This window comes from Nesoenas mayeri (genome assembly GCF_963082525.1).
Source record: "Nesoenas mayeri genome assembly, chromosome: 18".
In the NCBI taxonomy this organism is placed as follows: Eukaryota; Metazoa; Chordata; class Aves; order Columbiformes; family Columbidae; genus Nesoenas; species Nesoenas mayeri.
In genome coordinates, this window is record NC_137566.1 from 8,993,750 (window position 1) to 9,018,238 (window position 24,489).

At 42.1% G+C, this 24,489-nt stretch overlaps 1 protein-coding gene across 1 annotated transcript; it reads right to left on the reverse strand.

The window, feature by feature from the left end:
- Positions 1 to 551: 551 nt before the first annotated feature.
- On the reverse strand, positions 552 to 24,184 carry SETX (senataxin). Its single transcript, XM_080356201.1, has 26 exons — positions 24,013 to 24,184; positions 23,589 to 23,731; positions 22,556 to 22,736; positions 22,071 to 22,281; positions 21,723 to 21,832; positions 21,344 to 21,563; positions 20,939 to 21,058; positions 20,249 to 20,420; positions 19,808 to 19,898; positions 14,613 to 19,124; positions 13,721 to 13,820; positions 13,039 to 13,215; positions 12,459 to 12,688; positions 11,769 to 11,936; positions 11,048 to 11,204; positions 10,606 to 10,707; positions 9,729 to 9,841; positions 9,263 to 9,334; positions 8,314 to 8,463; positions 7,684 to 7,791; positions 6,659 to 6,846; positions 6,200 to 6,292; positions 5,445 to 5,609; positions 4,882 to 4,980; positions 3,052 to 3,139; positions 552 to 2,045 (listed from the first exon to the last, which is right to left on the reverse strand). The coding sequence occupies exons 3-26, from the start codon at positions 22,733 to 22,735 to the stop codon at positions 1,302 to 1,304; spliced, it is 8,370 nt and encodes a 2,789-aa protein (XP_080212327.1). The 5' UTR covers position 22,736; positions 23,589 to 23,731; positions 24,013 to 24,184; the 3' UTR covers positions 552 to 1,301.
- Between the last annotated feature and the right edge of the window lie 305 nt (positions 24,185 to 24,489).

Sequence of the window (24,489 nt, forward strand, 5' to 3'; positions counted from 1 at the left end):
TGGCAGCAGGTTAAGAGGACAAAGCTGACAATAATAATTGCAATTAATGTGTTGGGACATAGACATAACCAAAGATTATGGCTCAATTCTGGCCAGAGAGGTCTGGCAGATCATTTCTCTTGGGAAAGCTGCTGCCCTTACATTGGTTAAGCACAAGTTATTTAGTAAGGGGCAGCAGGACACTCCCACTTCAGCACAGGCTGTATTCAACACTGACACATGAAAATACCAACCTGTCCCACTCACAACACACCCAACACCTATTAACATCACAAGGCGCCGCAAAACTCTGTGCACACAAAATGTTGCTCTTCACCTCCTCGAGACAGACATGTACTCCACAAAGTGACATTTCAGCGACCCAAAGGCAGAAATAATGCCACTTTTATTGCGAAATGTTATGATGAGATGAGGGCTTTCTTAAAAATAGCTCGTTTTTCCCCCCCACCCCATTTTACTGGTTATATATTCTTCAGCAACACTCAGAATGAACTGCTTGCCCTTTTCATCTCTGTAGAGCTCTAAATAAAACTCAAGTGTCATTACCGGTAAGTGTTAACTAGATCTTTGACTAAGATTCCACATGGATTCGCTGGGACCAAACAGACCTCGTGGGCTTTGATCTGCAACACAAAAAGGATTCCAACGGATGAAGCAGCAGCAAGAGCAAAACTCAAGGCACATTTGTATAAATGAAAGCTCTTCCGTTCCTATAAAAACAGGCAATAAAATATACAAAACAAGTAGAATTTCTCTCCTTCACTATTTCCTGAGGCACTAGTGGAGCATGGGGAAGAATCACTGCTACCACATTTTCAACGTTCAGTCTTTGCTGTCAAATAAATTAGGGGAAAAGAAGTCTGTCTGTTTTGTGGATTTGGGGTTGTTTGTTGTTTGGGTTTTTTTGCTTTGCTCTGGTTCTTCATAAAAAATTACATTACTAAGAGATTAGCATTTGCACAAGAAAACAAGCAGTTATGTATTTGCCAAATTAAATCTTAAAATAATTTTGTATACTGTACAAATATACATCATTGAACATTTACAACCTTAACTTCCTAGGTGACAAAATTCACTGCTCTTCCAAGCAAAGCAGCTGCCCAACTTCTCTTTTCAAAGGCTCAAAGCTATCAGGTATAAAGTCCCCTTCACAATTAAGGACAAGATGGGAAAGAGACAGATCTACTGATAGCAGAGGTATCAATACAAGGGAGGTTCCGGGTGTACTGAATAATTTAAAATACAGTCCTTGCTAGCCAGAAATCCAGGAACAGATTTTCAGCAATGAGCCAACACTGAAGTCAGTGAATTGTCTTCCTTCGCTTCGCACCGTTTGAATCCGCGTCCTCTGGCAACTCCTCTGACGTTCTTCTCGTTAAACTACGACAGTCTCTGCTCCACTTACCGCTGGTACTCTGACCCCCTTCACCGGGGGCTTTCGAACCGCTTGTCGACGCAGCAGCTCTCCAGGCTCCCTCGTGCCGAGCGGCATATGGTGCCGCAGAAGGCGCGTCACACTGTCCCATCGTTTGCTGGGGCCTCTTAAAACTTTCCGTTCTGGAAATCTGATTCCTGGCAGCCGAGGACACATCGTGGCCTTGCTGCGACGTCGACCCCGGGTTGCTCTGGGCTGAGCGACTGCTGTCTCCCGAGGCCGGCTCCTTCCCTTTGCTTTCAGTTCTACTAGCCAGACTCGCCAGCCGCGGGTCGCGTGGTTTCTCGTGATCGGCTGGAACAGCTGCAGCCTCCACGGGGGCGGAGGTGCCGCCTCTCCTGGAGTCCGCAGCCTGAGCCCTCTGCGGCTGCTGCTGCGCTCGGCTGCCCTGGGGGCTGGTGAGGTCCCGTGGGTTGGGATGCTCGCCCCTCTTGCTGCTGGAAGAAGCAGCCGGCAGAGGTTTCCTCGTCCCTGGCTCGGTCGGGGGCTGGATGGTTGGCTTGAGCTTCAAAATCTTAACGGCATCCTTCCTGTAGCTTATTTCTGATGTCTTGATAATGGCACCTCTTCTCTGAGCATCCTGAATCAACTTGTTCCAGTCTTTATTTTCCTTTCAAAAAGAAATAAGACACCCACCCAAAAAAAAAGTTATCAGAGAGAGAAATCAACACAAACGGACAGAGGTGTCAGAGGAGGCACAACCTCTTTAATCAAGGTACCTGACACAACTGTCATGGAAACCACTGTTATGTTCCTTCTGGAATGGAAGAATCTTATGTTTCACTTGCAAAACAGCAGTTGGCACTCTGGCTGCTGCAACACAGGGAAGGTACTTTCAACCATCACTGAGCTACTACTTAAAATGACAACTTCTGTATTTATGAAGGCCAGAAAAGTTCTCTCACACGAGAGCGAAAGAGGAACCCAGCTTTAATGCCCTCTAGTGGTGCAGCTACCAACCCCCTAGGAAAAAAGAATTAAAATCAAGTATTGGAAGACATTAAGTCTATTCAACAGCACTCCCTGTACTTTCAGTGGGTCTTTCTAGTCCCCCAAATATGTAGTTCTGTTTCAGAAACAGCTGCTTCAAAGAGTACAAGCAAAGAGTATCCTTAGAAACCACAAGGCTACGCAATGTAGTGTCAAAAACAATATTCTGAAGATCAGGGGAATGTTTTGGGGTGGCTTGTTTGTTAAATCGTTTTCCTTGCTCAGGTAGCCAGTGACAACTGCAATAGCTGGAGGAACAGTAAGGATCGAGCAGGGAAGTATCTCTGCCATCACGCTATCTTAGCAATAGAGATTTCTTTTCACAACCCCCACACTTGAATTGTAAAGGACTGTGTTACAATTTAGTTACTAAAAATATTGTGAAAGTAATTTCTAACTTTCCTTCTTGGAAGGAAGGAAGCAAGGAAAACAGACTTAAAAAAAAAAAAGCAGCAGCATTTACAACAGTTACAGTCAAAGCTTTCAAAGAGAACCCTTAGAGGGCTGGACCGCACTAACTTAACAACATCCCAGAAATGGGTCCCTTTCAGACTGGAGCAGTCTGAGGATGGTTTTACCTCCCCAACCCTGATGTGCCCTAAAAGGGTGATTAACACTGTACTTACCATGAGCGTTTTCAGTCTTCCAAGGATGAAGAGACTGAATCTGGCTCGGGTAATTGTAACATTCAGACGCTGAAGACTTGCCAGAAACCTGGGTGACGAGACAAAACCAAGCTCCTAAACTACTTCTTCCGTGAGGTTTAAGCATTAGCAGAAAGAGACAGTGTTTAATTTCAGCGGAATGGAGCTAATAGAAGCAGTTAGAAAGAAGGTGACAGTTCATAACCCATTCAGCAGCCCTGCCTTACACAAAGGGCTTTGCACAAATTGTGTTTTCCTTCACCACCCTGATTCCTTGCAGGGAATTCCATCTCTTTCCAGCTCCTGCCTTTGATGTTTCCTTTCTTAGAGCAAATCCCTTCTTAATGCCAACCGTTGCTTCCTTAAATGTTCCTCATAGTACAGAAGATGTCAACCTCACTTCACCTATCAAGACTTTAAGCTGCTTTTTGACTTGAACTGAAACAGATTAATAATATTTAGCATGATTAATGGGAAAATTTTCTACTGAAATACCGAATGCTGGATATGAATACTTTAAAGGTGACCTGCACTGTAAGCACATAAAGGGAGACTTTTGCTTTGTCATGCTTCAAGAGTGAAAAGTACATTCTTGCAGAAGAAAGTCTGTATTAGCACTATGAAAACTGTCGAGTCTGGTTTTGTGGGATCACAAACCAAGGTACTGAAATCTAAACAAATGCTTAGTGCTTTTAAATGTTGATTTCTGTTAGGATTTATTTACCAAAACTCCACAAAAGGTTTGTGAAAGTAAGATCAACTATTCTCTAATGAAAAAGCTCCCAAAATGCACAGCTTGTTCTATACCAGAGTCTGCAACACAAAGTCCTTGGACATCTTAGTTTGAGCAAACCCAAAGTCAACGTCTGGTACTGTGGTCGTGGCACCGAGACCTGCTCTTCAGTACATTCACAGCCCTGCAGTAAAACTGCAAAATTCCCAGAGAATTGGGCAGCACAGGAAAAAAAGAGAGAGGTAGGAGGCTGAGTGGGAGAGTGGATCGAGCAGCACAAATATAACAGTTCTCCAGGCCTCGGGTGGGGAAAACAAACAAAGAAACCCCAACAACAAACCAACACTATCTTGAGAAACTCCTAAATATTCCTGACAGCTTTGAAAACTGAAAGACAACAAGATTATTTTCTCAGGAAAGCAAAAAGCCCCATTGTTATTTCTTGGAGTTTTCTCCTCCCTTTGCAAGCTATTTCCAGAGTAAATTTAACGCTGGACTAGCAACCTTGGAAATGAAAATACTTTGCTCGGCTACAAGATGGCAGGTAAGGGTGATGCAAACTTTGCCACCAGACCTTGCCAACGACACCTGGTCCTGAAACAGAGATGTCCAAGTCATTAGTATGTGCAGCTTCTAAGGCTTTGCACTCTCAACTTGGACAGAATGCTACATTAATAGGACAAGTGACAGTCACAGCAAATGGATTTCATTTTAAGAGAGCAGCATTCAGAAAGTTACAAAATATATATCAAAAGCTACAAGAAAAATGACTGCTGCAGTACTAATGCAAAGAGCCAGGTTCCCAAGACCAATCCTGCCAAACCAAACCAGTGGCAGGCCGAGGCAGCTCTGCAAATTCATCAGTTGCAACGCAGAACAAAATACTTCTCATTTCCATGTCCTTTTTGTTCAGAGATCTCAAACCAGTAACATTAATTCACACATCAGGACACCCTTTAATTTGTTGGCTGTAGTGACTTGTTCTCGATAACTTTCATACTGGTCATATTAAAAATATGACGACTGTATCTAGAGCGTCATTGGAAATGGAACTTGCATATTGCTGAAGAGAAACATACCCGATGGACCCTTTGGTGCTGTTTGCCCGCACACACGTCACTATGATACAGTCTTTCTCTCGTCCCTGGAACGCATCCACTGTGTCCACTTCTCCTGGGCTATTGAAAAAAGAATCAGCAAGCCATAAAATTAGGAGAAGTTGAATTTTTAAGCAACACACTGACACAAATGGCCTAAACACCACCCTTAACAACCACCTGTCAAAACAAGCGAGGGTAAATTTGTTTCAGTGTACAAGCCTAAAGCTATATTTACTTTTCTGAGGCTAGCATCATTACTGAAAAGCTGTTCGGGTCCATGTAGCTTGGACTTTTAGGTTTTCTTTTAAATTAACTTTATTCGGAGCAGCAATATAATCAAAGCATGTATAAAAGTAAGAAATGGTACAGCGAGTTCATGCCTCCTTTAAGCAAAAGGCTTGTATGTCCCCTTTAAATGACTAAGTACAGATTTTTACTAGTACAGAAACAAGTCTTAGAGATTTTTTCATTATTTCAAGACGATAAATAAACGACTAATGAGCAAGAGTCAAGTCCCATTTGAAAAGCCAGGGTTTCTTTACCTGTTATTCCTATACACTCTGTCCAGCTGTTCTTGAATTTTCTTTTTCTGTGCGCTGTAAGGGGTAATTATTCCAATGCGACGAAGACCCAGATCCTTTCTTTTTTCTTTAATTGTTCTAATTAATTCCATCACCAGCTTCACTTCCTGAGGATTACTAAAAGAGCTGAACAAGACAGAATGGAAATGCTACAGAAATACATTTGGTGGCTCTTTTGAATTCAGCCCAATCTGTAGGGGGATTGATAGTCCAAGTGCCTGTCGTGAACTTTTGCAGCCTCCTTTGTATGGAGGCTCAAAGAACTTTGCAAACAGGCCTTGATGAGGGGCTCAGACATTCCCTTAGAACTGCACAGCTTTGCTTTCCTTACAGAACAGGCAAAGGGGAGGACAGAGCTGCCACCTTCTGGCATTGCCTCAGCACGCAGCTGCAAAGTCACTGATAAAGAAAATATATTAAAAATAATAATAAATCAGGAACTCCCAAACTGTTCCTAGAGTTAGCAGAGACTGTAGGCACTCACTGGCATCTAACAGACAGTCAAACCAGGATTAAAATTGGTTTCAGACTAAAAAAACCCACCCCACAAACAAAAGCAGTTAATGCTTGCTTTTTTGTAAAATTCAATCAAGTTGAAAACACAGTTCTGGTTACTTAAAGCATATTGGGAACAATAGAAGAGAGAAGACAACTCTTCTGCAAGTCATTAATTTTCAGCAAATGTAAAGTTTGGCTGAGTAGAACGCAGGACTTACTCATTGTCTCGCTCCTCACGACCATCTCCTACATCAAAAATAAGGTAAGGCTGGAATGGCCACTCTGAAGAACATCTGTTCTCTTCTGTTGCTCTGTAAATAACATTTTTATCACCAGGTAATCATACAAGAATTCTACCAACTGGTACTTCATTTATTTACACCATGGTTAACAAATACAAGCAACTTTCAGCTTTTTTTCCAGAGCCCATAATTTTCACTGCTGCCTGCATATGCTGAGGCCTGAAAATGAACTCCAAGCAATAAATCTGCTCAATTTAATTAATCTAGTTAACTCACATATCACAGCCAGCACTAACAAGAGATGGAATGCACCGTTTCTCCCATTGTCTTCCCCCATACAACCTCAAGAACTTTTGGACTCAAAGGAAGATCCTGCTATGAAGAGTTTTCTTTGAAATAACCCCTGCTCAGAAAGGGGAGCAGGGAGCTACTCACTTGTCAGTCTTTAGAGTCCTGCCGTAAACGTAATTGGATGGGAAGAGGCAGATGTCGGGGTGCATCCTGTACTGCACAGTCAGCTGCACAACCGGGAGGCTTCGTAAAACGTTGTTCTGCACTTGCTGCTCCAGGTGTTGGTGCAGACGAGCCATCAAGGAGTGATCGTAGCCATAATCCTGAGCTTTCTGCCAGAGGGCAAACACGGGACTGACTTAGGGGAATTAGGTCCCAAATTAACAACAGGAATTTGCTGTACTATTTGGTATTTTCTTGTAAACTTCTAAATCGCTGACAAAATGACAACTACTTGCACTTCATTTTTCTGTGTTAGCCCTATTACTTCAGTAAGGATCAGCTGCATGAATCTGATTTCTTTGTCAGTGCAGTCTTCAGCAAGACAACTTTCCTTTGTGAGTCGCAACATAGTAAAATTTTAACATCAACAGTAATGAAGTGAAGAGCCTCTAGGTGGGATCTTGTTAAACAAGCACACAGCCTCCAGATAATTTAACCTGTAGAGAAGCCAGTCTGTTTTCTCCCCTTTATCAGATGCTTAAAAGAGGCCTTACTGTTGGATACAAGTGCTCCTATATGTTCACATCTGTAGAGTGAGGAATACCCCACACAAATACGCAGTCTTCATCATCTGTTCCTTAAGGAATGTGACACTGACTGAAGCTCACCTGATGAAACACTAGAGCCTGTTGCAACGCAACATCCACAAACCAAGCGCCGAGTTGCACTGAAGTTTGTGTTGCCACAGTTATCCTGAATGGTGCATGAAATCAGCTTCAGGCTGCGCCAGGAGAGTTTCTACAGGTTGTGCTCACACACCTATATGAGCTTTATTCACCCAGTAATTATGTGGTCTCCACATAACAGAGACTAAACTTGGCAGGGTAAAAATAATTATCTGATACACATCATGATCTGACATTGAAACACCGTTTTTCCTTTTATACATGTTTTCTATAGTCTTCTTATGCTATACAGCATGAAAAAAATACAGTTTGGATACTTACTACTGATTTCACAGTAGGAGGGAGCTGTCTCGGATCTCCAACAAGGACAAGTTTATTACAGCGATGGATCAGTGGAATCAGCGTTTCAACCTCACAGGACTGCCCTGCCTTTGGGAAATGCAAACAGGACAAAAACCAGAAGTTATAAACAAAAGAGTGGAGGGACATATGTTAAATTTCCTGTAACAGAGCCAGAATAACTCAGAAATGCTTTTTGAGGCTTAAAAAAAAATAAAGGAGAGGAAAATAACTATTTTTACCTAATAAAAAACCCCAACTGTCTTTTTCTTTTATTATTAAATACGGAAAGCTCTCTCCAAATAGATAGAAATATAAGCCAACCATCTGGACAGCTCTAAAGCAAGAACCACACTGAAGCCATGATTTTTAAGGAAAAGCCATCTGCCATTAAAGCACCAAACAAGTCAGAAAAAAAGAAGCAACTGGATTATTCTTTCTCCTTATGGCTCTAAATGGCAGGACAGGCTTGTTATCAGGTAAAAGGTGGGACAGGACAGTCAACCCACCATATGTTACACCGGCAGCCAAACAATCACAGGTAGCTTAAGCGGGGAACAAGGCAGAACGTGAACGGTGGAACAGCCTGTAGTTCTAAACAGCTTTCCTGACCTCGTCCACAATGACACAGCTGAAAGGATCGAGTCGCTGTCGTGCAAAAGTGGATTCCAGCAGCCCCCCTCCGCTGGTGCTCAGCGTGCAGCAGATGATGTCTGCCTGCAGGATGATGTCCGCCTGCACCTTCTGAGAGTGCCCCCGAACCTGCAAAGTACAACAGGACACCGTGACTCCTCTTCCCTTTTCGTTTTCTTGAACCACCTCAGAGCAGTTTCTAACTGCCTGGACAGTTCTAACCGCCAAACAGGTGGAGCGTAATGCAGCATCCCAACGAAACCATCTCTATTACAAATGGAAGTTGCAACTTGGCTTAATCAAAGTGTTACTCTCGCTTTAAATGTTGAGGTGGCAAGCTGGAAAGAAGTATATCAATCTCAATCTAGACACATAATCGCCAGCAAAGTTTAGCCTGCCATCAGGTTTGTGACTCCAAACCTCTGTGACCACTAAGTCTGCAAATATTTGTTGAAGTTGAACTTTCATCTCATGGTTCGTGCTACTCAGCCTTAATTACCAGTGTTGCTATCAGAGCCTATTTCCATTTTCAAACCTCTCTCTTCCTACACACACAAATTCTTCCAGCTGATTTACTTAAAAACATTTTAAAGCACTTCAGCAGGACTGTAAGGGCCACAAAAGTGGTGATGAAGATACATCCTAGAACACGAGGACATGCACATTTCTATTATCTTCTTTGCTAAATATACATTTCATTTAAAATTAACTATAAAAGTTAATGTTCCCAGTCTTTTTTTGCAATATGTAGCCAGAGCACACCTGGATGTCACAGCAGGCTGGCCATAACTGACTCAGTTTATGAGCTTTATCTGCTTAGCTACTGTTGTATAAATACTCTCAGCCACATCAAAACCAAATCACCACAATTAAAGGATACCAAGTATATAAACAGATTAGCCAAGGCTTATTAAAGATAAATTCCTACCTCCTTTATTTGAGAAGCAAGTTGTTGTCTCTCCTTTGCAAGTCTGGAAATTTCATCAGCCAACATGTGACTCTATATTGAAGGGATGTAGAAACTACATAAATATCAGCAATAATTAACACATATTTCCCATATACTCTTTTTCCTCTCATACTCTAATTCACTTCCTAAACATTTAAACTTGTTCAGACTGTTTCCTAATATGCAAGAAGCAGCACGACTGACCTGCTGAAAATACCAGTATAAATAGATTAAAAAACAATTCTGATGTAAAGTGACTCGTTCCCTTTCACGGCGCTAACACACACTTCCATTAATTAAACAAGGAGGTGAATTAACAGTTACTGCTCTGAGACAGCATTAAAAAGTTCTTTACTCTCTGGATTCAGTTATGAAAACTCAAAAAAAACCCAAATCACAACAAACCACCACACAAACAGGATTAAAAGTACTATTTTCTTCCTACCTCCCTCTTCTCACATCTGTCCCTGGCACGCTGACGAGACAACCGGTCCAGCTCTTGATCCAGAGCTGCTTTTTTCTTCTGAATATCCTGGTCACAGTCAGCTGGCCTTCGTTCTATAATAAAAAAAAGGAAAAAAATCGAACAAGTATGTTACAATAACACTTGCTCTCAGTCGTGAACCTTCAGTTATCAAGAACAAATGGACAAACTCATCTTTTGTTGCATTTTGCCTTTTTCTATTGAGGTCTTATCTTGTAAAATGAAGAAAATGAGACTCGGTTCCAGTTGTAGATCTCAAGTGCTGCATAGCCACATTGCTTAAAAATGATGGCTTTAAGCTGCATTTATTATAATTTCTTTAAAAACAAACAAACTAGAAGTTATCTCACTTGTTTCTTTGGCTTTGCTTAGATTTTAGGCCACATCCAAGCTGTGGTTAGGCCACATTCACGTTGTGGTCAATGGGGCAGAGTCCAGTTGGAGGCCTGGATCTAGTGCAGTGCCTCAGGGGTCAGTACTGGGGCCTGTATTATTCAATATATTCATCAACGATTTGGATGAGGGAATAGAGTGCACTATCAGCCAGTTTGCTGATGACACCAAGCTGGGAGGAGTGGCTGACACTGGAAGCTGTGCTGCCATCAGAGACCTGGACAGGGAATTGGACTGGATGAGCTTTCAAGGTCCCTTCCAATACCTGACATTCTGTGATTCTGTGACACTTTCCCACTGCGACTGAGAACAACAATGCTTATGAAGCACGGCTGCAGAAAAATCTTTACCAGATCTTCTCTCTTAAAGGACACAATCTGAAGCGTGAAACGTCACCGAGCTCCTAAAGAATACTGGAGAAAAGTCTGATTTGCATGTTACTTACTCATTCTGTGTTCAACTTGCTTATCCAGGCTGAATCCCCGGACTTCACTGTTGATTGCCTTTTCAGCACCAAGTCGCACTAATTTGATATCACCACAATTTCCTGTTTACAAAAGCAGAGTCAAAATATTTTCAGATTGCTCCAACCACCTCTGCACTTTGGTACGAGAGAAAAAAAAAACAGACATCATGGATATCAAATAAGGCTTTTCCTTTTCTGTTTATGGGGTTTGCAAAGCCAAACTTATTTTTAAAAATCATAATACATCTTTCAGAAAAGCATATTAAAATTAATAACAGTATGAGAATGTACCAGTCATGTTCTGCAAGAGACAAATGCTACTTAGAGTAGCATACGAGTATTATATGTAATCAACTGTTCCAGTTTCTCCTTCAGGCTTTGTCTATTTAACACATAAACAGAATTTAAAAATAAACCATACCTAAAGGCTCCTGTTTGTTTTGGCATTTTCCCTTAAATGCAAGGATGATCTTTTTCATGAGTTCATCGACAGCAGCATTTGATGGTGCACAAACTAGAAAACGGTTTGGCTTCATCTTGGAATTTGTTTTTTGAGTTGCTTTCTCATTCCTAGTGTTCTGTAGATTAATTAACAATAAACCAAAACAGGCTCTTTAAATTGTTTTCATCAGTGATTTAAAAAACAGACTGTACGCCCATCTTAATCAACATGCAGAGTATGGGGACGACTGCACTTCGATATCTCTCAAGACGTGCCTTACATGAGTAACAAGTTGTCAAATGTATTAATACTATTTGCATAAATTTCCCTACTTGACAAATCTACTGGATACTAATATGAAAACCATTAAATGGGGCAGGTCAAATAACATTCTTCAGTATTTCAAAATATTAAGGACTTTTAATGTAACATTGTTACATTAAAACACATAGCAATGTGTTTCAATTGTGCATGTTTTATTGATTTTACTTTTAAGTTCCGTAAATAAGTGTTTCCCAAGACGCCCAAAAGGTATTATCTCCACCTTTACACCCTACACAGTACAGATTTAATCAAGTAAGCTTAACGAATTATAGCCCCGGTTATTACCGATGCTACACTTCCATTTAGTTTAAGCTATCACTGACTTCCACTGGGACACCAAACACCAGCGCGTGACGATCACATCCCGTTCTCTTACTTCTTTCAGAACCCGAGACAGAAGCCCAACAATAGTTTTTGATTTCCCTGTTCCGGGTGGTCCGTGGATGAGGCAGATCTTGGGAAGCCCTGGATGTTGCTTTACCATGGCATAAGCTGTCTCAATGGCTCTCTTTTGATCTTCATTGTATTCGTTCATATCCGATGCCTGAAGGGACAAAGGAAAAAATAATTACTTAATGTGGATCAAACATTCTATGTTCATTGTAGGTACTTTCAGAATGTCCCCCACCCCTCCAGCTACAATGCAAAAACTTGAAGGGCATGGAAGCTTTTGATTCTAGGTTTGCCTTAGACGCACACCTGATCCTGACTTGAAAGCTGTAACAACGGTTTGTTTACACACCTTTATGCTACATTGTGTTTGTCATGCTATGTCTTGTATTTCCCGAACAGACACATTCCCAGCAAGGAAAAGAAACTGAAAGCTGCTTGAAGTGCATTACTAGTATCTGTATCAACACAGCAGAAACACCCAAGCAAACAAGGACTCCTTTCTACCTACACAGTCATCCAACTCTGAAAAGCCCAGTGCCTCAGTGCTTCTGAAACTTCTCTGTTTGCACTTTATCATCTCAGAAAAACAGTGCACAAAACCAGTTTCAGAAAACTCATGAGATCCAAATGCCCACTTTGTCACTCCTCAATCGCTTCTATCTGCAGGACTTACAGCATTTTCTGAAGCCACGAGCAAATCTCTGGGACAGAAGTCATTGTAACTTGGATTTATGATGGGTTTGGCCAGGGGACTCCTGTTCAACAGCAGTAAACCTTTGAACATTCGGCGCGTGGTCACCAGGGAGCCAATCACCACACACTTCACTTGCGTATTTAGGAAGGGTGACAAATTGCCTCGAGTTTGGACAGAAAGATGACAGGCAGTATGGTGCTCCTGTTGTCCTATTAAAAGGGGGTTGGGAGAGAAGAAAAATGACAATTTGTTAATTCCAAGAACATCCAAATTGTTAACTGAAAGATATTCAAACAGATCACTCAAAGAATTCACCAGAACCAGGTGCTGCCTTTTATTAAGGAGCCAACACCTAATTCTTGCAAAAAACTCAACCCCCTTCCCCTGTACCCTCTCTCCCCCAAAAAATACCCTCAGTGCTCTGCAAAACAACTCAGAGCACTGATTTGATCAGGCAACACTAATCTTGATACTTAGTAATCCTGGCAATTCACAACTTCAAAGTAGCATTTATGGTACCAAGAAAAATCCCACTTTTGTTTCAACTCCATTTACTTACTAGATAAACAGCCAGATGCACGAGAAAATCGTGTCACTAACCCCACGTGACTCACTATAACGTAGTCCATCTCACTTTCTTCCCTAAAGGTGTCTTTTCTCTTTTGGACCACCAGAAAGATTAAGTCATCCTCCTTTGGATGCAGCTGCTTTGCCAAATCGCTTTCTTGAAAATGAGCTACACAAAATACATGTTACAATTAGAATATTAAAAGGAGAGCGGTTACAATTACTTTCTGACCACAGAATTAACATATTGCATATACACCAGTAATTCCCATCTATTTACCTCTAAAGCCATTAAAAGCTACAGCAAAAGACTAAGAAGAGTTAAGTCCATCCTGCAGCCTTAACCCTGAACATAGCACTCTAAAAAAATAAACCAAGGAAGTAAAGGACTCTTTTATTTACCCAAAAGCAGCTGACACAAAATCACAAATGAGTGAGATGGAAAATATTCCAATAGCAATCAAATAACTTTTTGCACTGAACACTTAAGGCACAAATTCCCTGCAGAATACACATTTCTTTTACGTGCATTCTGGAAAACAACAAATTCAAAATCCTTTCTGTATTTAAAAGGTAGAATTTTTAAAATTTACTTAAGTGCTAGCTCATTACAAGGCATTGTCTACTTGAAAATGAGAAGAGGACCTTCTTAAAAAGACCCCACAACCTCTTACCTGTAAAATCTGCTTTATTCAAGTCAGCACAGAAGTTCTGTAACCAGAAGCAGTAACTCCTCTCTCTTACTCTCTGGTTTTCTATCCACTCTTGTGCCAGCTACATGTTGGAAAGTAAAAGCTAAATAAAAATACTTTGAACGGTTTAGCGTATCAAAAGAATAGCTTATCAAGACTCAAAGGAGCAGAAATAACAGCTAACAGAACGTGAAGTACAAGAAAACAATGAGTCTGACCCATTTCTTCTTTTAACACATGCAGACATCATATAGAAACACACACACAGGGCAAAGGAAAGTGTGGTTTCTATTTCAAGCTTTATACGCTTAAAGAAAGAGGAATCACCTCTTTTTCCCCTCCTATTGTGGATGGGCAGCCAAAAAAACCCAAAGCTTCACTGAGATCACTTAGGGGCAGTCAACATGGCTTCACCAAGGGGAAGTCGTGCTTGACCAACCTCCTTGACTTTTATGAGGACATAACAAGATGGACGGATGATGGCAGAGCGGTGGACTGATCTCCCTTGACTTGAGTAAGGCATTTGACACAGTCTCCCACAGCATCCTCACAGCTAAACTGAGGGAGTGCGGGCTGGATGACCGGGTAGTGAGGTGGACTGTAACCTCATCTGGGTGTTCCTGCTCCGGCAGGGGGATTGGACTGGATGATCTTTTGAGGTCCCTTCCAATCCCTGACATTCTGTGATTCTGTGAGATGAATAACACTGACAGCCCTCAATCTTCAACATAAATGTCTAGATTCTTTCCCCCAAATCAGATGTGTATATGAACATTTTTCAGAAGGTAAACAGAGGTCATAAAATAGTTTTTTATCTCTTGGTGGGCTTTACTAAGCTTGATGAAAACAAACAAAGAAGCAGATAGCTACTTACCGTTTCAAAGGCATTCAGCATCATCAAGGGGAAAAATGTATTAAAATAGTCAGTGTATCCCTGAAACTGGACAGGAACAGGGGCCACTACAGACTGCAGGAGGTGACTTGGAGGTCCGAACCGGCTGCAGCTGGCAAACATGTCGTAAGTCCACTGTAGGACTTGATTAACAAAAACACTGTGATCAAGCTGCCGAGCAGCAGGATAGGAATAAGACACCTCTCGGACAGGCCTCCTGGAAACATTTGAAGCGTTGTCGTTCTGTCTGTTTTGTGGCTGGAGAACGTTATTAAAAATACGGGGTTGAGGTATGTTACTAGAACTTGGAGCCGCGCAGGTTTGATTTCCCGGGGGCACAGCCCTCACATTTGGTGGCCTGACCGCCACGGCTTTCGCTATGTTCACTTTGCTTTTTGAAGCTGGCGGCAGCTTTTGGACGTCTTCGAGATCCCTGCTGAAGGCTGCGTTCCGCGAAGAACTCGCCGAGCTGAAAATTTTAGTAGTGGACGGCTTTCTTGTTTTAGAAGGTGGCGGGATAGAAGGTTTGGCAAATAAGTGATCTGCATCCGAGCGGGTGGCTGAATGCTTGCTGCAGTGCTCTCCTGGTTCTTCCACTTTTTCCATACAGTCTTTGTACTTACATTTCACAGTAGCTGAGGATTCATTCTGCCGAGGGCTTTCAGCAGTATCCATTTCCTCTGGGTTTTTACTATCTACAGTAGTATCTTTAACACTTTCCTCCTCAGAGCATAATTCCATATCCACAGGATCTAACTGAGTTAGAAATAGATCACCGTCGTCATCATCTTCACTGCTTTCGTTTGGTTTACCTCCATTTTCTTTTGAAATTGTCCTCTCACACTCAGGCTGGACAATGGAACCTCTTCCTGAAGGTTCAACTTTTGCTGCACTTGTTGAGGATGATAAAGAGAGACCTGAATCCATCAGTACTGGAGGAACCATCGTACTGTCACCCTCTGACTTTCTGTTTGAGTCTGAAGAACCAGGCAGTTCAGAGACACTCGTTTGCTCCTCCACAGCGAGGCTTTCCAATTTTCTCCCACTGGCAGAGGGACAAACAGTCTCCTCATTTCTTTTCCCTCTTTGGTTTTCAACATATCGCCATTCAAAACTTTGAGGCTTTTGTTTCATAGATTCCGAATTCCCTTTGCCGACTTTTTTGTTCCTGCTCTCAGAACTTCCTGCGCGATTTTTCACTCTGACACTACTTTGGGGCCTTGTCTGCCTTAAAAACTGAACCTCCCGGGAGGCTAACATGTTTTTATTATGTTTCGCAGACGATTTCTGTTTCTGCGCACCCCCGACCCTCCCCGCAGCTTTACCATGGCTGCGCAGCTGAGCTATGCGGTCTAAAGAGCCCTGGGATAATTGAACCGCTTTGCGAGGCCCCTTCTTCAGACCATGGTTTTCTGCAGCTGACTCTGGTGCAGGACACGGCCGAACTTTCTTGGGAGGAACCACAGCAGGCGTCGACCTGCCAGACTGAGAATTTTTTGACGTACTTTGTAGTTTTTTACTTTGAGCTGGTTTAGGAACAGAAGGTTTTTTAGGACTTCTCTGAATATTTCTTGCTACTTTAGATTTTCTTATATTCTGCTGTGGGCTTGTGCTATTTTTCTTATAGGCCAGCTTTGAAGCTAATGTCATCTTTGATGTAGATGGTCTGGGCTCAGTCAATTTTGAGCCCTGCGTGAAGTCTTTAGCAACAGCATCTTTGTCTGCAAACTTCTCCAGTTGACCTTTCGCACTTTCCTTACTAACAGATTCTTGCCCTGTGGAATCAGTGGCTCTTTTTGTATTACCAGCTTCCTTCTGATAAGAAGTATTTTCTATCTGCTTTTCTATCAAGTTTGCTTCTTCTTCCATGGTATCATCACTTATGTAATCCATATCGTAACCCCATTCATTTGTGTGATCATTCAGTAAGTCACTTGGATTACTATCAGCTGATGATGATTCACAATTTGGTTTATACTCTCGAGTTGTTTCCGTACTATAGTCTTGAGTTGCTTCCATTGCTTGAGTATCTTGCCAAACTGAAAAGACATCATCTTCTGTTTCAAATTCAAAGTACTGAGACTCACAGTCTTCCAGTGACAAGGGAGAGCTTGGTACCTCAGGTTCTGTTTTGATACCACTATCAGAAACACAGCTGGAAGTTGAAGGCTGCTTTTCAGGACACACATTTGCATTCATTTTTCTTGTTTCCTCCTTATCAGCCACACTTTTTTCTTCGTCAGAAGAGTCTGAAATTGTAATGATTTGATCGTCAAGGCGATCTGCATCACAGGGAGACTTGGTACGCTGGTCACTGGAAGACCTTACAGCACCTTTCACCTTCCTTTTAATATCACATACATTATGACGTACTGAGCTTTCTTGGCTTGAATCAAAGGAAAAATTGACACTTTTGGCATACGCAGCTAAAGATAGTTTACTGAGATCTCTGTCAATCTGGGAGTCTGTCAAAGTATTATCTTCAGCAACCACCTTCACAAAATCCTCCTCTTTCTTCACCACTGAGTTGTTTCCTCTCTTGAAATATTCTGAAAATTTGAGCAACGTGTCACTGGATTCACACTTCAGCGTGAGTGGTCTCTGAGAGGCAGGGCTGGGTACATCCCGCTTGTTTTCAGAAGTAGATGGAACACAATTACTTGCCCAAGTTTTATCCATACAGAATGTATTTGAAATTTGACCTTTGCTGTCAGGTTTAACCAAGTCATTTAGATTAGGCTGTTCCTGGTCTGAAGTTTCTATGTTGGAGTCTTGCTTAAACACAGACTTCAACAATGAACTTGATTTTTCTTCAGTGGACACTTTTTTTGGTAAGGTGTCAGTAATCCCTGAATGCAAATTCCTGTTATCTTCATTTGCCCACATACCAGGTTCACTTTTAGAGGAGCCAGGGCACTCTAGTGGTGTTTCTTTAGTGGGGACCAGTCTGGATTGAAAAGCACCATTGACACTTTTCTCCCGTGTACTTTCACAACTCCCTGAAGAGGAAGTATCAACAGGGATTGCATTTTTACCCACAGCATTCACTCCCTGGTGTTTCTGACAATCTTTGCTTGTACACAGATGGTCAGTGCAAAACTTCGGTTGTTCTACCTCTGCTTTTGTTGCTAAAGTGCAGTTTTGCAAGTCATGCGGCTTTGCTAGCAACAGTAACTTTGAAGACCATCCAGTTTTCTGTAACTTGGTTTTCAAATTTGTGAGCCTATGTGCATCTACTTTAAACTTCGAGGAGGAACTGGAGGACATGTTGCTTTCCTTTACATCTGAACTGTAAATGTGTTCTGGAGAACCAAGATGAGTTGGAGTAACCAGAGGCATTGCTGTTTTGGGTCCTGCTTCACATTTGTTTTCCAACTCCCCGACTCTTCTGAAATCTGAAGGCTGGGCATTTGAATTGAAGCACTGATTGTCTGTATCGCATTTCCCTGCCACAAGATCGTTGTTCCTATTTTCCTGAGTTGCCCCACATACTTTTGTTGCCAAAGAGTTCTGTGGAAAGGCATATTCCTGATTTGTTGAGTCACCAGGTTCCTTTTTAATATTCATACAGAGGTCTCCTGTGGATGTCTGAGTTGTCAAACTTTTGGATGCATCTCTACATTCCTCTTCCCAGGTGCTCTGTCTTATAGCGAAAGGGTTCTCTTGACAACCTTCATCTCCACCTTCCTTCGATACATCCGCAAATGGTGACCCAGGCTCACCCCTGCCATGCGCACCCTTCTCTTGCTTTACAGAAACGGCAGGCGGAGTTGCAGAGTTCGCATTGTTTCCTGTAGGCACAGGGGAATTTGAAGGTCTGTCCTTTAGATTTCTTATAACTTGCTTTAAACACGTATGTAACTCCTGGGTTTCCTGGATGTTCAGCTGCCAACCTAAAGAGAGATTTCCTCGCAGAAGAAGATTGAGTTTGTCTAGGTAATGCTTGCAAAGGGCATTCTGCCCAATTTGGTAGCCTTGTCTAAGGAGGCTGCGTATCAGCTGCACGCAGGCATGCTGCACAGAGCTGGAAGCTTGTGAAGATACTGCTGAACTCCTCACGCAGGGTCCAGACGCCTTCTCAGTGCACCGTGTAAATGCTACAGCTGGGAGCTTCGCACAACTCACCACTGCTTCTACCCATTTCCGGGAGCTAATCCATAGCAAATGCAGGCACCTCTTATTGCGATGCAGCTCAATAATCGACACCAAGATGAGGAGAAAAAATTCAGAGACTTTGTCGCACTGCTGGATTCTTTCATTGAGAATACCTGTGATTTCTGAGCAGAGGTAGTGAATGACCTCTCCTATATATGCTATGCCCAAGTCCTTGAGATCCATAAGTGACTGAACAAAAGGGATGAACCACAGAAACGTGCTGTCGTGGACACGCATGTCTCTGCCGATATCAGACTGAAGCACGTTAGCCAGCGTTTGCATTTCTTCATACATGTTGGGGCAGTAGTCTGGACAAATGGCTGTCTTCCACCCAGCATCCTGAAAAACAAATTCACCACGCATCACCCTCATTGTGCACATCTTGTACATTTCAATCTGCCTGTATTTTTTTTCCCCAGCTGTAAAGGTTACTTTCTTTCAAATATATGTTGATTAATTTATAGCACCTCTTACATACTAATAAGTCAAAATCTAAATTAAAAAAACATTTCATAAATACAATGCACCAACATCAAGAAAACACCCTCATAAATGTTTCCTCTGCTTTATAACAAGAAAAAAAACAGTGCCATATTGGAGCACGGTCTAACATTTCAAAGTACATCAATTAATCCATAGTGAATGTATTAGTTTAGAATACTGAGAAACAAAAAGTAAAATACAATAACTCAATGAGCAGCTTCCCTCTTAAATTGATTTCACAGTTTTCGTTGAGGTACCAATGTTTGTTTCAATATACGAATTCTTCAGCTTTAATACCATCTCTGCCTAATTCACAAACGCAATCTTCTTTCCTCTACAGCCTGAAAGCACCAGGTAAACAAGAAGGGATCAGACCGGCTGCTATTTAAGGCACACAACAGTGACATACGTTTTTTCTTTACAACAGTATTAGTAGAAACAAAAGATCTTCCCCTCCGTATTTTATAGATGGTTTAAAATGTAGTCTGATGACTGCACGACACTGTCAAAGAACAGGGAAATAAAATATTTTTAAATACCTTTTGAGGCCTTTCTGTGTTATAATTATACACAATCTGACTGCAGGTCTCCATGCCATCATTGTAGTCTGACTCTGGTTCAGATTTTGTCCTAAAAAGAAAATACAAATCATTATAGAATCCACACAGATACCTGAAACTGTAAGAAACCCAACTGGCTGAGACACAGATTTCACTTTTTAGACCCTAACAATGTGACTATTAGAACTTATTAGTGGTAAAACATCCCTATGAAAAGATTCTATATTTAAAATTGTAAAGCTTGTTCTATCCTACTCCTAAGAGGAGGGGAGGAAAGCGACTGCCTCTGGAAAAGGAGCTTTCTACTAAGTCATGGATTTGCCCACCTAGAACAAACACCCCGAAAAATTCCATTGTCTTTGAACTGTCCTACCTGGTGTTAAAATCATAAAACCCTTCCAGTGTCTTAATAAAACTGACCTCTTAAAGCTACTGCGTATATTGTTTATTTCGTTGTTGTAGCTCACACTGTTGATAATGGTTTGAAAGGCCTGAACAGGATCAATAAGCTGACCCCACACTTTAGATCCGAGCTGATCCAAAATAACCATGAAACAATGGAGCGCTGGCCAGAAGGGGTCAGTGGAATCATCTGCAACACAACAGCAATATTGGGGAGAGGTGAAATGCAAGAGTCCTGCACATTCTTAGACTAAGCTGAAATTGAAAGTAATTGGTTTTCATTGTCTTGTCTTAAATACTAATACGTTTTCTAATAAGTTGTGACTATACTTTTTAACACAGAAAAAGGATTAAAAAAGTCATCCTCACTTAACAGTACAGTGATATGCACATTCCCATACAACCTACACATTAAATGAAGACAGTATGGTAGATATTATAGATTTGTCCTCTCAAAACCTCTATAAGCCAGCCTTATGCAAAGCATAAGAGTTTGTTTCTGTCCTTTTTCAGTATCTGTCAGTATCGCCCAAATATTGTGCAATACTGGTCCATCTTCCAGAAGATAAATAAGCCCCAGTTCAAATCAACTCAGCATGACACTACTAAGAACAAACAAACTAAGAACTACTCAATTAAACAAGGAAGTGCAATAAAGATTAAAAATAGCCTATGAACTGTCTTAATCTCAGTATTAAAATTAGTTACCAGCTGTTTCTTTCTCCATGGTGTGAAGTATAGTCTGCATGAAATCATTTTGTTTGTCTGGGCCCAGTAACAAGGAGTCCATAGCTTGTTCTTCCAGCACTGTTAGCAACATGCAAATCCCTATAAAATATAATAAAGAAGCAACCTATCCATACATCTGTAAAATTTGTCCTACTTTTGACCAAATCAAGGACCATTTTCCAAATGCCATTACCAGTGAAACACTTGACCAAAGAGATGGGTAGCAAGATGAAACTAATTAAACAGTTATGCGACGTTCAGTTTTCCCGTTTGACATACCCCAAAATAAACAGCACCCATGAAATAGCGAAGCTCTGACCTGACAGAAGTTCTTAAAAGGAAGAGACTACATGTACAGGTTAATTTCTGACCATAAATACTCACCTAGCCAATAGTTCTTGTAGTTCGCAGTATCATACAAATGGGACGGCAGAAGGATGAGTTTCCCCTTTTCAACCATTGAAGAGCTGTAAATATCTGGACTCTCAAAAAGCCCAAGCTCAATAACTTTGAACAGGCACGTCAGCACTTCCTGTAAGTCATAGTAATCATCCCTGTCAACCTTCCCTAAATTCCTTGCTGTTAGGATGGCCCATCGACGAATCTAAGGATAGAAACAAAGAAAATAATACATTAAGAACAAATAAAGTCACAATGCTGTAAGATTAGGAATCATCGCTGCTACAAAGGGGACAGTAATGTATACAAATAAAACTCCTTACAATTAAAAATGTGTTTTAGCGGAACAGAAAAAGTAACTTACCACTTCATTGGGGTGTACCAAAAACAGATAAATTCCTGGATATTTCTCAAAGACCTGAAAGGAGCTGTGACTTTGTTCCATTCTACAGAGCACTTCCACACACAGCTCACCTACAAGGACAAACACACTTAGAGTAAAGACTAATTTATATGCTCACAAAACAAAAAGCATCAAAATAAATATTTTATATTTATTAGCATATATTTATGTATATTTGCATCAAAATAAATATTTGACATATATACACACACACTGATACTTCAGTTCAACTACTATTTGTTGTTATTTTCACCTCCTTTGGTAGAAACAACACTGTGCCCTTCCAAGCGTAGACAACAGGATACGTACTGACTTTCTCGTGGAGCAGCAGATACGGGTATTTCAGTATTTCTAGAAGGGGCACTCGCAGGTTATTCTCAAAATCCGGGCCCAAATAACCAGACAGCTGTGTTTCTCCGTTCTCATCCACTATAAACAATTCATCATCTTCCGCAGCTTCTTCTTGCATGGATTTCTCCATATGGGCCACAAGACGGGAGGTTTCCAAGTCCCACAAGACCTATTCAGTGGGGAAAAACAACTGATCAGAATGTATTTGCGAAGGAGTGATTAAGGACATTTTTTAAGGGTCCTCTTGTTTTATGATCGGCTCTTTGCAACTCAATATAATAAAAGCAGACAGTTAAAGTGCAACATGCCCTATTCCCAAAAACCAGTAAAATTCAACCCCAGCACAAAACTCCCTCCTCGACCACAGAAGCCTCTTCTGAAGTTTTCCTTCAGTTCCGAGTCTTCTCACTCAGTAACAGGCAGGAGCCAAATCTCTTAATTACCTCATGCAAATTCGGCAATTTTTCCCTTGCTTTGTGGTACTCGACCACACAGTCCAGACAGTAGCAGAGATCATCGTTGGAGCCTTCAAAATCTTCTGGGGACAGCTGTTGAGAAGCATAGCTCTTGAGGAACTCGGTGGCGTCAGGACCACTCGGCGTACACCATTGGCATGTGCTCATTCTGCAGATAGAAAGAAGGAGGAGTTAACAGAAGCCTGAAAACTGAAAGCAGCAAAATATCTCCTTTCAGCCACAACAGTACCTAGTGCTGAAGTGTGATGAATTTCAGGATTTAGGTAACTCAGCAGCATGCACGCATATGCTCTTAAACGTTCTTATATCATATAAGCACATGCAATTAAACAAGTAGAGATTACGGCATTAAATGAGCATTACAGGAAAATGCCTACTGAATGGCAGATATTAGAAGCACTGAAAAGAAGTTAAGTTACATAACACGCAAACTAGAAAACACAAGAAAATTCACTTCACATACAAAAAAACCCCTCATCCACGCTTCATGCACCCTTTCCAGAGCTACAATGCTAAAGTCCATTATGTTGTTTTACTAGTATCCACGGAATCTAGGTCTAAGGAGTACAAAATCTAATTAGCTTTGTTTCTTCATCTCCTGCTAAAATTTATAGGTCAACAAATCCCTGTTGCCAAAAGCAAAGTATTTTTAAGCAGAACTTTCCTGCCTTGCATAATTATTGTTGTTAGAAACCATCACAAAATTCCCACCACAGATTGTTTCCTCTAAAGCCACAAGCTCTCTACTAAGCAGCAATACAGTAATCTCAGACCCTGCTAGTGTGAAAAACAACACTGGAAAAGCATGAATGCTTGACGTTAGAAAAGTTCTATTCCTTAACGCTTGAACTAATTATATAAAATGAAAAGAAGGCAACTGCTTATTATTTAGCATAACAAGGAATACAAAAGAGATAAAGCAAAACCATACATTTCCTCCTACCTATACAACGGAGAGAAAAACCAACCACACACAACAACCCCAAATCGTGGCATTTACCTTTGGCAAAGGCAGCTCTTTGCTGTGCAGGTGTGTCGGGTCACATTGTGAAAGGAAAACTGGGGCTGGCACCCTCAGCCACACCTGCCCCCAGCACCATCAGCAACGCATCCCTGGGGACCGGCTCTTGGTGTTTCAGAGATCTGGAGCAAAACAGTAGTTACCAGATTTGGTTCGGTTCAGTTCACCGCGTTCTAGACTGAGAATTGCTTTGGTAATTTGATTAACAGACTGTACACTAAACGCACGTTTCCTGAAGCGATAAGTGATTTGCAACTGAATCCCTTCTATCACTCAAACACAATCAACACAATGCCTACCGCACCGCTTTGTAAATAAGGTGTAAAACTTTCTCCGCGCTCATTCATCAAGGAAATCCGCTCAAAGTACACACGGAGCCATAAACCTCAGCTGCAAAACGAACCTCGCACCCGCGCCGCTCCGCGGTGGCTCCGCTCCACCGGCTGCTCGTTCATGGGCATCAACCCCCGGCACCGAAAGCGAAAGCAGCCGCGATCCGGTTTCGCGGTTTCAGCCGCCCCAGCTCCGGCTGCCCGCTCCCGGGGCCGCCCGGACACTCGCCAACAGCTGCTCCACGAGAGCCCCGGCCGGGCCCCGCGCGGCTGCTGCAAACGCCGCCTCCCCAGCAGCGCCGCCCGTTCTCAGCGGGGCCGCCCGAGCCGGGGAACGCGCCGCTCGCTTCCCGCCAAGCGGGCCCAAGGGGCAGCGCCTCCCCTCAGGCGGCCTGAGGGAAGAGAGACCGGGACAAAGGCGAACTCGAGAGGGACGCGGCCTCCCCTGCGGAAGCAGCTGGAAGCGCCAGAGCGTCACGGGCGGGAGCCCCGTCCGGCCGCTCTCACCTCAGGCCGCCACGGGCCTCCCGTCCCGCCAGACGCACCTG